Source organism: Lepus europaeus, chromosome 12 (assembly GCF_033115175.1).
Source record: "Lepus europaeus isolate LE1 chromosome 12, mLepTim1.pri, whole genome shotgun sequence".
NCBI lineage: Eukaryota > Metazoa > Chordata > Mammalia > Lagomorpha > Leporidae > Lepus > Lepus europaeus.
Window position 1 is genome coordinate 39,634,143 of NC_084838.1, and position 15,151 is coordinate 39,649,293.

The following is a 15,151-nucleotide window of genomic DNA, read 5'->3' on the forward strand; positions in this document are numbered from 1 at the left end:
TTTGTCTTGTTTTTAACATTTTCTTCAAACACTTATTCCCCAGGCTTAGAAGGTCCATTCACAGCATGGGCTCAAAGAGGAAAACATAGGCACTGCAGATGAGACCTTGCTGACAGCACAGCCAGGTTTATTTAACAGCAATGATTACAATTTCACGGATTTATTGCTGCTTTTCAGAATAGCATCTGATCGGCTACATTTTTTCCTTAATGTTAGCTAAAATGATAATAGCTACAAATCATCACTGGGCTTTGCAGACTGTTTGACAGAGGAGCCTGATCTGACACAATACCTCTATGTGTTTAATCAGCAAAGCCCCACATGTCCTTTCTTGTGAAGTTCCTATATGGCTCACAGTGAGAAAAAGACACAAGAACCTTCCCAAAAGGGAGATACTCTTAGCAGAGAATGGGCTCCTCATATTAGTAATTTGAAAATATAATTTTGCTAACAACTTAGGCAGTATAAGCCTCCTGAGAGATTAGCTTTTACAACTGCTCAGGAGGGAGATAAGGACCTGTATTCACCCAGTGGAAATTGGAAGAGTTAATAAACTCATGTTAAACAATCTAAACAGAATCAATAAAACTTGTGGACAAATGGAAGGGGCTAGGGAAATGTTAGACAGCCTGGTAGATAATTCCACCAAGAGAGACAGGAGGCCAAAATAGGGGTTTTACAAACTAGGAAGAAAGCTGAGCTTTGAATACCAGATAAGATTTGTGGGTAAAGTTGAGGAGCACGGGCAAGATGATCTTATAGCCTTTCCCGTTTGAATTCACAGCAGTAAGGGGAGCCTAAGGATGGGGATAAGCAGGAGAGCTTATGAGATTTTGTCATTGGAGTTTATGATAACATAACAAAAAAAGTAGCAATGAGATATGAGGTAGAATCAGCATGGGAAAGAGGCTAACCTTCAAATGGTCAGTAACAATGATTAAGAACACTTGCCAATTAAACCAAGTCCTACAGTCCTTTGAACAGGACAGAAGCAACAAAAAAACAAAAGCAAACAATAAGAATGCAAAGCATTTGGCTTACAAATCATTCTGATGACTGATGACAAAATAGGAAAAAGAGCTTTTAGAGGCACTATTTTATCCCTTGATGCATTCATTGTTCTAAAAACTAGAAAAAAAGGGATCAAGAGACAAGCACTATGCCATTCAGGCTTAATTCTGAAGTCTGAAGATGTCTGAAGATGTCAGTGCTGGAGTATTCACACTCATGCATACAGATGAGGGGGCAGAGGCAACAAAGGACACAAAGGCAGGAGGCTACTTAAAATGATGGGAAAAAACCCCTGGCAGCGTAAGTATTAGCACACAATCCAGAGAACCAAGAATGAGCCTCCAAAAAGGTACAGCAATGGACAATCTTGTTGATTATGAGGCCAGAAAGGGTATCTCAGCCAGCATGAGTTAAAAACCATGATCCAAAGCCAGGAACTACCTAATGTGGACCCTTTCTCACTGCATCTGATTTATTATTACAAAATAATGCTGTGTTTTTTGGTTTTGGTTTTTGCTAAGCTAAGGGAATGAATATTTTATAACTTTCCTAAAGGCTAACAATTTTTAAAGATTTATTTATTTGAAAGAGTTACACAGAGACAGAAGGGGAGGCAGAGAGAGAGGTCTTCCATCTGCTGGTTCACTCCCCAATTGGCCACAACAGCGGGAGCTACGCTGATCCTAAGTCAGAAGCCAGGAGCTTCCTCTGGGTCTCCTATACGAGTGCAGGGGCACAAGGACTTTGGTCATCCTATATGCTTTCCCAGGCATAGCAGAGAGCTGGATTGGAAGTGGAGCGGCCAGGACACAAACCGTGCTCAAATGGGATCCCAGCACTTCAGGTGGTGGCTTTACCTCCTACACCACAGTGCAGGTGTGCCCTAAGGCTAACAATTTTTAAAACTTTTTTATTTATTTGAAAAGCAGAGACACAGACTGAATTTCCATTCACTTGGTTTACTCCCCCAAATGCCCACAAGAGCCAGGGCTGAGCCAGGCTGAAGCCAGGAACACAATCCAGATCTCCCACATGAGTGGCAAAGACCCAAGTAGGTGAACCATTACCTGCTGCTTCCTGGTGTGCACACCAACAGAAAGCTGGAATAAGAAGCATAGCTGGAACTTTAACCCAGGCACTTCAATAACGGATATGGGTGTCCTAAGCAGCAGCTTAACTGCTGAGTCAAATGTTCAACCCAATATTTTTATACTGAAGAAATAAAGAGCAAATATTAAGAGACAAAGTGAGGTGGGCATTATGGCACAGTGCATTAAGCCACCACTTGGATGCCTGCATCCCATATCAGAGTGCCTGGTATGAGTCCCAGCTACTGTGCTTCCAACCTAGCTTTCTGCTAACGCATCCTGGAAAATAGCAGATGACAGATCAAGTGCTTGAGCTCCTTGTGAAAGACCCAGATGGAATTCCTGGCTCCTAGCTTTGACAGGGTCCTTACCTGGTTATTACAGATATTTTGGGAGTAAACCAGATGATGGAAGATCTCTCTTCATCCATGTCACTCTGCTTTTTATTTATTTGAAAGGCATTTACTTTTAAAATAGATGAAAAATAAATGTTTTACTAAAGAAAAAAAAGCATCTGGGGCTGGCGCTGTGGCCTAGCAGGTAAAGCCAATGCCTGCAGCACCGGCATCCCATATGGGCACCAGTTCGAGTCCCAGTTGTTCCACTTCCAATCCATCTCTCTGCTATGGCCTGGGAAAAGCAGAAGATGACCCAAGTCCTTGGGTCCCTGCACCCACGTGGGAGACCTGGAAGAAGCTCCTGGCTTCGGATCGGCATAGCTCCGGCTGTTGTGGCCATCTGGGGAGTGAACCAGCGGATGGAAGACCTCTCTCTCTCTCTCCCTCTCTCTCCCTCTCCTTTTGCCTCTGTTTAACTCTGACTTTCAAATAAATAAGTAAATATTAAAAAAAAGAAAGAAAGAAACAAAGCATCCCTCCAATGATAACTTGCCTTGCCCAGCTTTTCTCCATACTAGCCCTCCAAACTATTCCATAAAACCCTGGCATCTCATATGGGCACTGGTTTGAGGCCCAGCTGCTCCACTTCAATCCAGCTCCCTGCTAATGGCCTGGGAAAAGCAGTGGAGGATGGCCCAAATGCCTGGGTCCCTGCAACCCATGTCGGAGACCTGGAGGAAGCTCCAGGCTCCTGGCTTTGGCCTGACCCGGCCCTGAACATTGCAGCTGTCTGAGGAGTGAACCAGTGGATGGAAGATCAATCAATCGATAGATCAATCTCTCTCTCCCTCCCTCCTTCCTGCCCTCCCTTCCTTCCTCCCTACCTCCATGTAATTGATTTTCAAATAAATAAATAAATCTTTTTTAAAAACTTTCTCTTCACAGAAGACTTTGGATCAAGTATCCTGGCCTTGTGATGTTCAGGGGCAATGGATTCATCTTGACTAGGTTACAATATGGAATACAGGAGGTTAGGGAAAAAGGAAATACAACAAGGGAGCTCAGACAAAGGAAAGAAACAGTAGGGAGACTCAAAGGCCATTTCCCCCCACCCTTACCCCCCAATTTCCCTATAAAAGTAAACCTCCTGGCACTACCAAAGCTGATGAGGAAACTAAAAAGGGAAATCAAGGACAACGTCTAACACTTCAGCGTGAACTGTCATAACCTCTTACCGCGCTACATCAGTCATCACCTCTTACCGCGCTACATCAGTCATCACCTCTTACCGCGCTAGAGCCACACAGTAGGATGCCAGTGACGGGGCGGGAGCCTAGCTCTGCAGAGAGAGAAGCTGGCTGAGCCCAAGGCTTGGTTACTCAGCCTAAGGAGGGGCCTGTGTGCTAGTTCGAATGGCGACAACGGTCGAAAAGCCTCTCATGAAGTCTTTTTGAAAGGTGGGACACTATAAGGCTGAGAATTACTTAAAATACTAGAGCACTTCAGTAGTAAAATGGAATTAAAAACTTAATTTTGGTGCAATGTTTTAAAACCATGCCTAATATGCACTTTCCATAAACTTTCTGAAGATACCTCATATACATGAATTTCAAACTTTTTTGCACCAAAATAAATATTTTTATTTCATTTTCCAAGAACCTTTTGAAGCAGTCATATTTATTGAAGGCCCACGTGTACAAGGCTACATAACACAGAAGATTCAGAATATATACAGTCAATTCAATAGGAGAGAGAATATGGACACAAATGTTGAGCTGTTACACAAGGAAGTTACTGCTATGAAAATACTACAAACCAAGTCCTAAACAAGGATGAGTTGAAAGAAGACTAAGATCATTTCCTGATAGAGTAAACTGGCAAAGTTTTATGGAAGACATGGCTTTGAAGAACCTGTAGGTTTTCAATAATGATTGCAGGAGGAGGGGAAATATCTTCTAGTACCTAGATAAAAGCAATGATAAGATAAAAGGCCCACTGGTTGGAAAAGCTATATATTTTGGTAAAATATTTTGCAGTTTAAGTGGCAGATGTGTGGGTATGGAAGGGAAATAACAGAAATAAACCTTAAAAAGTACAATGGGGAAAATAATCTACCACAGGAGAAAAATGGGCCTCCAAGCATACAGTAGGCACTCAAACAAAACTATGACATACTCAACAGTAAGGTTCTCTTTACATACTAGTCTTGGGTTGAGTATCTTCTTTTTTTGAAGATTTATTTTTTTATTTATTTGAAAGGCAGAGAGAAAGAAAGAATCTTCCACCCACTGGTTCACTCCCCAAATGGCTGTAATGGCTAGGGCTGTGCCAGGCTGAAGCCAGAAGCTCAGAGCTTCTTCTGAGTCTCCCACATGGGTGCAGGAGCCCAAGGTCTTCAGCCACCTTCTGCTGCTTTCTCAGGTGCATTAGCAGGGAGCTGGACCTGAAGCACGGCAGCCAGGTCTTAAACTGGCACCCTTATGGGATGCTGGGATCACAGGCGGAGACTTAATCTGCCACAACACAACGCCAGCCCCGAGCTCCTATCTTTAAATCTAGGGTACAATTAGAACCACCAACCAGAGAAGAATCAAAAGAGAATTCATGTTTCTTCACGGATTTAACTCATCTGAGTTCTCTCAGGGTGCTATGGAGCAGTTCTCTACCAACAGAAATACTCAGACCTGAAATCATGGAAAAAATATACTTCATGAGAAATTCTAGTGACAGGACAAAATTTGACCCCTCCCAGCATCTGCGGGGTACCTAACCACTGAAAACTCAACCAGATCACCTGTCAGATGGGTAACACAGATAGTACTGGACAGAACTGGCTGCTTCCTTTCTAAGCTGAGCGAAGGAGGCCTCCAGCCAAGTTGAGTTGCTTCAAAAAAAAAAAAAAAAAAAAAAGTCAAGCTAGTGACCCAGCCTTGTTTTCTTCACAAAACCAAGTTTGTGGCTGAAATGGTTTTTATGCTTTGCCAGACTGATAAACCCAGAAAAGTAGTCTATTCTGCATATCTCCCCAGTCTTAATATTATACAGAAAGAAACCCAGGAGATCCTGAAGCAGGAGTCTGGCCTAGTGCTTAAAACATTGGATAAGATGCCCACAACCCATGAAAGGTTCCTTGGTTCAAGTCTCAGCTCCACTCCCAATTCCAACTTCCTACTAACGTGCACTTGCTCTGGGAGGCAGCAGGTGACTTCTTAAATAGTTGAATGCCAGTCACCCACATGGGAGGTCTAGATCGAGTTCTTGGTTCCTGGCTTCAGCCTTGCCCTAACTTAGTTGGCAACTGGGCAATCAACAGATGGGAACTCTGTCTATATCTCAGTCTCTCTGCCTCTCAAATAAATAAAAAAATTTTTTGAAAAAACAAAAAATTAATGTATCATGTCAGGATTAGGACTGGGACTTTGGTTTGAAATTTGTCATACACATACTCGCCTGTGTACATGCACACATACACTAGGTCATTAAGAAACCAGCCTGAAAGGATGTAACATTCCACTTCAGTAATTGACTCCTGAAATTTAAGCAGGAGAGGAGAGGGGAATGGAGTTATATGTGCTTGTATTCATATATCCAGCTTCATAGTTCAGCAGGAATATATTAATGAAAAAGATCAAGAAAATTGTAAGGAATTTAAATTCTTACGTACTCTGCTGTTCTCCCCAGCCCAAATAGGTCCAGTGACCTAAGAAAACCACAAAGAAGCAAAAGAAAAGTGACAGACAATTTTAGGAGAAATTCAAAGGTCATTTGCCCATCCCATCAATTATTATATGCCTTAGTTAAGCCTATAATATTCCTAATTCCATTAAATTTACATAACATATAGAGTATCAGCCTTCTACCTAACATGAGCCAAATCTTCAAAGTATTTTTGCTTTTATTCTGAATAACAAAAAAATTAAATAAAATATGACTGTTTTTGTTGTATTTGAAATCTCCTTCTGGCCCAGGTCTCTCTGATCGCTCATCTGCCTTTCCTTAGTCCATATGAGCAAAATTCCATCTCCAGTCTCTAAGCAACCCTTCCTTATGTTCATGTTCACCAACTCTGGGTCTAGCACAGCACATTCAGGAGAAGCTCAGCCTGACGCCACGCAGTGATGATGTGCAGCTGTGTTGCTCTCTACTGAAAGGTAAAAGGCTGAAGAATGGCAATGTCTACCTCTTCAGAATTTAATTTCTCATTATCTAATGCAATAAAACATTCAAACCTATCAGATCCTGAGAGATACCCATTTTTCCTGTCTTACCTACAAATTTTTAACAAAATCCATTGTAACACAGAATTTTTGAATGACAGAAAAAAAACTGCAAACATTTTCTATTTATTTTTCAAAATCAGTATTAATTAAATTCAAGACCATCTCATACCCACACTGAATCTGAGGTAACTAATTGTGACAAAGAAATTCCTAAAAATAGACCTTTACTCCCAAGAACAAGGAATAATTTAGTTTCATAGTTAAGAATGCAGGTTTTTAAAATCAAAGCTCAGTTCTTCCAGCTCTGCCACTTACTAGCTATACAATCTTGAAAAAGTAATTATAGTTATTTCCTCATCTATAATATGAGAATAATAATGGCATACGTCTTGAATGCATTACTGTGAAGATTATACAAGAAAAAGTATGTGAAGTGTTTACCACAGTCCCGGTACGTGATGAGGAAGTAGCACTTGTTTTCTTTTTGTCGCACTCCAGGCTTTTGCTTTCCTTACAAGTTTTTATTACATAGAGGGCGGAGGAAAAACAACCCCCTGATCTGCATACTCTGATATGTGTAAGATCTACTATGGAATCTTCAACATTTAGTCCAGGAGGCCCTCACAGTTCTAAGGATATGGTTTCCTTGCAAGCTTGCAGAACACTAAAACTTCTGGGAACAGATGATGCCAATCCAGGCTGGTTTTCATTACCCAGGCCAATCCCAATCTTGGGCAAATGGTGACTACAAATCAGTCACAGGCTGTTTAATTCAGCTATGCACTGACAGCCAATTTTCTTCCTGGGTACTCACCTTCTTCCTACCACTTACATTTCTTCATCTCATCCTTCAGAGAGGATGTTCACTTAGCGTGCCATTTACAATTTTTAATAATTTATTTTACTTTCTAGCCATAGGAGGAGGGAGAGGGCAAAGAAAATTCCCTTGGGCTATAGCACGGTTGCTATAGCAACTGCTAGAGGACAGTAACCTTCTTTTTAAAAGAAAATGGAGGAAAAAAAATCAGAAAATATCTATCAGCTTAGATGGCTCCAGGCAAGTGACAACGCTGTTTCTCACCATAACTCTACGTCCAAAGAAGCTTCTGCCTACAGGATACTGCCTCATCATTGAGTGCTCCACAGCAGCACCACATAGCAGCCTCTTGTATGTGAAGATGCTCAACAAACATCTATTATATTAGTCAATTAAATGAAAAATCTGATCTCATCTACTGGGTCCACCACAACCCAGGAAAAAAATCTGATACACCCTCTGACAAACCAGTTCTCTAGTCTCACCACTTCAGTGAAGTACCATTATAAGAGACAGGGCTGAGGGGTTGGAAGGAGACAATTCAATTCAAGCAAGTTTCCTTCCCCCTCAAAAAAAATAATGCATTAAAACCTCTCACTAGCTATAGAACGATAACTGAAGATAGTGAGGTTTTGCTGGGCCATAAGTACTGAGAAGAAGGGGGAATGTTCCAGGAAAAAAATTCACATGCAAAATGAAATTACACGTTCAGTGACCTTAAAAACACTTCTAGCACACCTGAACAGCATGCTGTGGAGTTACAAAAGAAATGGATGAAGAGGGGTCTTAAGTAATGTTTAGAAGTAATGATTGGAATCTGGAGTTATCTGGAAAGCAACACAGAGCTATCACACCTTTCAGAGGGGAGAGAGGGAGGGAGGGTCAGATTTGCCATTTTAGAAAGAGAATGGTGGTAGTGTGGTCAACAGCTGTTGGCAGGGTACAGTACACTGATAAGGAGGCTGTCGCATTCATGTTGTTATTCTGAACTAGGGAAGTGGCATAAAAAGTGGAGTAGATGCATTCATGAGTTGTTTTGGAGGTAAAATAAATAGGATTTAGTGAGTAACCGAATGTGGGAAATAAGGAAAACAAGGACTAAGTAAGATTGCTTAGGTTTTAGACAGAGCTACTAGATGGATGTAACATCATGCCTGGGAAAAGAAATACCAGGTGGTGGTAGGTTGAGAGAACTGTCAAATCTGGGGCTAGGTATATTGACTTTGAGATATCTATAGAACATTTCAAATGAATATTTCCAGCAGACAACTCAATACATGAGTGTGGATCTCAGGAAAGAGATGTGGAGCTGAAGACTTGGCAGTATTCAGTTATGATCTCCCATGAGGGCAGGGATTTTTCTGCTTTATTCCTTTGCTATATCCTCTTAGTCACTAAATAATGCCTAACACAAAGTAGAAGCTCAACAAATATTTGTAAATTAATGAATAAAAATGAAATGCAAGTAAATAAGAACACTGAGGCAAAGTGCAGGTCATGTAACAAAGAGATGACGTGTGCACGTACACAGGAGGTGGAGGGTAAACCTAGGGAATGACCATAATTTAAAAAGGAGAGAAATTCTTCAAAGAGAGAAGAACTGACAAGTATTAGGGAGGCTGTGGAGAACTGAAACTCTCATGTCACTGGCAAGAATGCAAAGTGATAGGACACTTTGGCAAACAGTCTTAGCAGTTGTATAAATTTATACACATACCATACAGCCCAGCAATCCCCCTGCTACATATTTTCCCAGTATAAACAAAAATATCTTCACACAAAAACGTATATATGAAAGTTTACAGTAAATATCCTTCAACTGATGAACAGATAAACAAACTGTGGTACATTCATTGAATGGAATACTATGCAATAAAAAGAGGGACCAATATTTAGCCTAGCAGCTAAGACAACAGTTAAGATGCCTATGTGCCATAATGGAGTACCCAGGTTCAATACCCAGCTCTAGTTCCTAAGCCCAGTCTCCTCCAGACCCAGAGGAGACATGCAGTGATGGCTCAAATAATCGGGTTGCTGCCACCCATGCAAGAGACCCAGATTGCTTTCCCAGCTCCAAGCAGATATTTAGGAAATGAACCAGTGGGTGGGAGCAGTCTCTGTCTCACTTTCTGTTTCTCTGCCTCAATAAATAAAGCTTTTTCAAAATCAAAACAAAAGGAATGAACTACTGACACACAGATGAATCTCAAAGGCATTATGATCAGAGAAAGGAAGCTAGACTCAAAACAGTATGTACTATACAATTTCATTTACATGACATTCTGGAAAAGGCAATACTATAGGGAAAGAAAACAGGTAAATGGTTGCCAAGGATTAGGAGTAATAGAGGTTAATGAAAAACAGGTATAAGGAACTTTCAGGGATGATGGAACTGCTTTCTATCTTGACTATAATTTGGCTTAAAAAGTAGATATATTTGTCAAAAATTGTAAGACTATGCATTAAGAAGAAAATTTTTATTTTATGAAAATTTTATCCTAATAAATCTGACTTATGGAGCTGGCATTGTGGCACAATGGATTAAGCCGCTGCCTGTGACAACAGCATCCCATATGAACAGTGATTCAAGTCCAGCTTTCCCACTTCCAATGCAGCTCCCTGCTAATGAGCCTGGGAAAGCAGTGGAGGATGGCCCAGGTGCTCAGGCCCTTGCCCCCCATGGAAGACCTAGATGGAATTCCCGGCTCCTGGCTTCAGCCTGGCCTGGCCCCGCCTTGGCTATGTCCATCTGGGGGAGTGAACCAGTGGATGGAAGGTCTCTCTCTCCCCCTGTCTAGGTAAATTGGCTTTTCAAATAAATGAAAAAAAAAATTTTTTTAGGGGAAGGCACTGTGGCGTAGTGGGTAAAGCCGTCGCCTGCAGTGCCGACATCCCATATGGGTGCCAGTTCGAGTCCCGACTGTTCCACTTCCGATCCAGCTCTCTGCTGTGGCTTGGAAAAGCAGTAGAAGATGGCCCAAGTTCTTGGACCCCTGCACCTGCATAGGAGACCTGGAAGAAGCTTCTGGCTCCTGGCTTCTGGTCAGCACAGCTCTGGCTGTTGTGGCCATTTGAGGAGTGAACCAGCAGATGGAAGACTTCTCTCTCTCTGCCTCTGCCTCTCTGTAACTCTCTTTCAAATAAACAAATAAATCTTTTAAAAAATTTTAAATCTGTTTAAAAAAAAAAAAAGAGAGAACACATGGGTGCCTGCTCAGAAGCTAGATAGGAAGAAACCACAGCAGTGTGGGATCAAATTAAGGAAAACAAGGATTCAAGGAAGGCATGGTCAACAGGTTTAAATGCTATACAGCAAATAAAAACTGAAAAGCCTTATGGATTTAGAAACAAAGAGGTTACTAATAAATTCAATGAAATTTGAGTGAAAGCTACAGTTTAGTCTCTCCAGAAACACATGACAGTGCATTCAATGGAATAAGGCAATATCAAGAGATTCCACAATTCATAAATTAAAATGGCCAGTATGAGCAAGGAGGGTAACACTTACCATGAATACCAGGTAAGAAACAAGCGAGGAAAAGACAATGATCAAATGTGCTACACAGAAAACGGAGTGCACTAAGAGGTTATGAAAAAGCCAGCAACAGTCTCAAATTCGGCACTTACACTTAGTAAATGAGTGTCACAGAGAAAATTTTAATGAACAGGCTAATGTTTCCCACCTCTCTGGAGAATGTTCAGTTCACATTCTTAACAGATGAATAACTAATTACTCTCTAGCTCAGTGGCACCTGTTGCTAAGAGTCAGGTAGTCTAGAAAACTAGCACCCGGAAAGAGAAAGGAAAATCCCAACTGTGTTTGCTACTCTCATACTCAACACAACATAGAAGAACATTTCTGTGATGAGTGGTGAAAAGGTCTCCCCATACACCAAGCCGTTCTCTAGCAGACACCAACTGGGTATCCTACAATTCAGCTTTAACACTATCCACCTAGGGATAGCAATGGCCCCACAGGTAAAGGGCTCAGTCTCACAAGACTTCTTCCCACCCCAGATGCGAACCAAAGTCCTAGGTTTTGTGACCTATACTTATGATCAATGAGCCATAAATTCATATTCCCATGATCCCCTCCTTGGCCTCTATTATTATGACAACCCATATGTTTACCTATTTATTATACAGGATATCACAAAGGAGAATATAGATAAAGAGATACAAGAGCACTTCAAAAAGTTCAGGGGAAATGGCATTAAAATGTAAGTTCAGGAGCAAACATTTGGCCCAGCACTCTGATATGAGATCTACCACAATGCCTGCCCCAGCCTGGCAGGCAGGTATTGCCACGGCTCCCAAGCATGCCGGACATAGGAATGAACCTCATTTCTCCTACTTGTCCCCCTACCTTTGAAGCTTCACTTCTCCTCCTTATGAGTGCAATGGAAAGGTTTTAGTTTTAGAAGTAGACAAACCTTCTGTACAGTGATCTGCCCTCAAGGAGACCCAACAGGCCAGTCCACTGCAGTGGCTTTCAATGTGGTAAGCCTGGGCTTCAGCAGAAGTCAACTTGTGAAGAGCCCTGGCAGCTCTTCCAAGAGTTGGATCACTGGAGATGGACCTGCCCTGGAGTCGAAGGATGCCCAGGTCAGAGCCACAGATCTTATTGGCTCTAAGCTGAAAAGCCCCTCACTCAGCCCAGCTTCCAAAGTGACCACCGCAGCTGAGGGGACGGCCAAGTAGGGTCAGCAACATTGAAGGCAGAACCGTAAATTTCTTGTTAGAGATGCCACCTGCCTTTACCTGGCCAGCTCTCCTCCCAGGCCAGCTAAGTAATGAAAGTCAGCAGGGTGCCTTCCCCCAGGAGGTTCACACCTCCCTTAGGATGTACCCCATGTGAAAAGATAGATAGGTCTGGGCCTCTGAACTTACAAGGCCTAAAGCCCAACAGATTATTATCAAGCCCCTTCTATCAGGTTCTATTTGCCTCCCAATCAGAAAACTTAATTGTAGCTTAGACAGCACCTTTCTTAGTTCCTCTAATAATGACTCCGTCCTTTGTTCTAGACCCTGTCTAGCACACTTGGGCCTCATTCCTTCGTAATCATAACCTCTACTCTACCACCAATGGCTCTACTCCCAACCTGTGTGTACTGATGGTCCTCTTCCCCAATTAATGCTGTATAATTGTTCAAAATTTCTCTACAAACAAACCCCTCTACCTACAAAAGATGAGTGACTTTTCTCCCAGTCTTGGCTGGAATCAGCTTTTTGGTCTGTTGGGTGTTCCCCAATAAGCCCTTTCCCTTAAAAAAAAAAAAAAAAAAAAAAAGAGGGAGGTGCCTTTCTCTGAAGGGAGGAGAGAACTTCCACTTTGACTATGACCTTGTCTAAATATGATCAGAGTCGGTGAACTTGGAAGGCTTCCATAGACTTGGCAACTCATGACAGGAGCCTAGGGTGGTTACTGGCGCCATAAACTAGAGTGTCAATTCGTTGGGTCAACAACAGGAGTCACTGTGCACTTGCTCCTCATGTGGGATCTCTGTCCTTAATGTGCTATTCATTGTGATTTAATGCTATAACTAGTACTCAAACAGTATGTTTCACTTTGTGTTTCTGTGTGGGTGCAAACTGCTGAAATATTTACTTAGTATATACTAAATTGACTTTATGTATATAAAGAGAATTGAAAATGAATCTTGATGTGAATGGAAGGGGAGAGGGAGGGTTGCAGGTGGGAGGGAAGTTATGGGGGGGGGGAGCCATTGTAATCCATAAGCTGTACCTTGGAAATTTATATTCATTGAATAAAAGTTAAAAAAAAAAGAAGTAGACAAACCTAGGTTCAAAGCTATCACTTAATAGCTGGTATTTTCTCTACACTTCCATTTTTCAGAAAAAAATTTCTTTGTCTTTTAAGATTTATTTGAGGGGCCGGCACTGTGTGTAGCGGGGAAAACTGCCACCTGCAGTGCTCGCATCCCATATGAGCATCAGTTCGAGTTCCAGCTGCTCCACTTCCAATCCAGCTCTCTGCCAAGGCCTGGGAGAGCAGCAGAAGATGGCCCAAGTCCTTGGGCCCCTGAATCCATGTAGGAGACCCAAAAGAAGTTCCTGGTTTCAGAACGGTGCAGCTCTGGCCACTGCAGCCATTTAGGGAGTGAACCAGGGGATGGAAGACTCTCTCTCTCTCTCTCTCTCTCTCTCTCTGCCTCTGCGTAACTCTGCCTTTCAAATAAATAAATGAATCTTTAAAAGAAAAGATTTATTTGAAAGTCAGAGTTATAGAAAGAGAGGATGAGACAGATAGAGACCTTCCATCTGCTGTTTCACTCCCTACAATGGCTACAATAGCCAGGGCTGAGCCAGGCTAAAGCCAGGGGCTTCTGGGTCTCCTACGTGGGTTGCAGGGCCAAAGCACTTCAGCCATCTTCTGCAGCTTTCCCAGGCCATTAGCAGGGAGCTGGATCAGAAGTGGAGCAGCCAGAACTCAAATCAGTTCCCCAGTAGAGGCTGGCATCACAGGCAGAGGTTTTACCTACTAAACCACAAAACTGGCCCCGGAAGATTTTCTATGAAAAATGATGATTGATGCCATTTCTTATCAAGGTTGTATAAATATTGAAAATCATGGCCGGCGCCGCGGCTCAATAGGCTAATCCTCTGCCTGCAGCGCTGGCACACCGGGTTCTAGTCCTGGTCGCCCCTCTTCCAGGCCAGCTCTCTGCTATGGCCTGGGAATGCAGTGGAGGATGGCCCAAGTGCTTGGGCCCTGCACCCCATGGAAGACCAGGAGAAGCACCTGGCTCCTGCCTTCGGATCAGCGCAGTGCGCCGGCTGCGGCAGCCACTGGAGGGTGAACCAACGGCAAAGGAAAACCTTTCTTTCTGTCTCTCTCTCTCACTGTCCCTCTGCCTGTCCAAAAAAAAAAAAAAAAGGAAAATCATATACGTTACAGTATTTAACTATGTCCCAAGTGAATTACGAATAAGTCTCCTTAAACAATGCTCTACGACTCCAATGCAGTGTCTCTGTTAACAATAAAGCCCATTTGTCTATTTCTTAAAAATTTATACATACACCAACTTGTATTATCCAGCCATTCCTGCACCCCTGCATGCATATGGGGCTTTAGCCTGGCCCAGTCCCTGGCTGTTGCTAACTTTCTCATGACACTGAAATGACAGAATACTTAAGCCCCAGACTCCAAGTGAACAGCTTGCTTAGGCAATGATAAGACTCACCTATCAATTACTAAATTGCACTAATTGCTAGGTTGTTCAGAAAAGATAATATAGTTAAACATTAGAAATTATTCCTTTCCCTTTTTCTAGATAATAAATTAGGTAGGTACCACAGAGCTTCTCTTTCCTTGGAAAATAGTAGTAAAGAATCCATAATTAAGAGAAGCATCTTGAACCCAACAGGGGGATAACAAAAAGAAACTATTGATCAATCTTACCTGTAAGTACAGATATGAAATACAAGTAAAGCAAACAGCATTACAGTAAAGCAATAATTTACTATAATAAAGCAGAGTTTATTAAAGGGAAGCAAAGATGATTTATTAATAGAAATCAATTGATACACTCATATTAAGTAAGTACTACTAAAGCATTTTGGTTTTTTAAAGATTTTATTTATTTATTTGAGAGATAGGGTTACAGACAGTGAGAGGGAGAAATAGAGAGAAAGGTCTTCCTTCCATTGGTTCAC

General features: G+C 42.0%; 1 protein-coding gene across 4 annotated transcripts in view; it reads right to left on the bottom strand.

Moving 5' to 3' along the window:
• The window catches only part of UNC13B (unc-13 homolog B), a 224,691-nt gene that overhangs the window by 102,025 nt on the left and 107,515 nt on the right, over nucleotides 1–15,151 (bottom strand). For 2 of the 4 annotated variants that reach the window (XM_062208009.1, XM_062208011.1), the window contains one exon: nucleotides 6,102–6,137. The exons of the other annotated variants lie outside the window; for them this stretch is intronic. In XM_062208009.1, coding sequence (XP_062063993.1) covers nucleotides 6,102–6,137 — 36 coding nt within the window. The remainder of the gene's footprint in view (nucleotides 1–6,101; nucleotides 6,138–15,151) is intronic. 4 annotated transcript variants of the gene reach the window in all.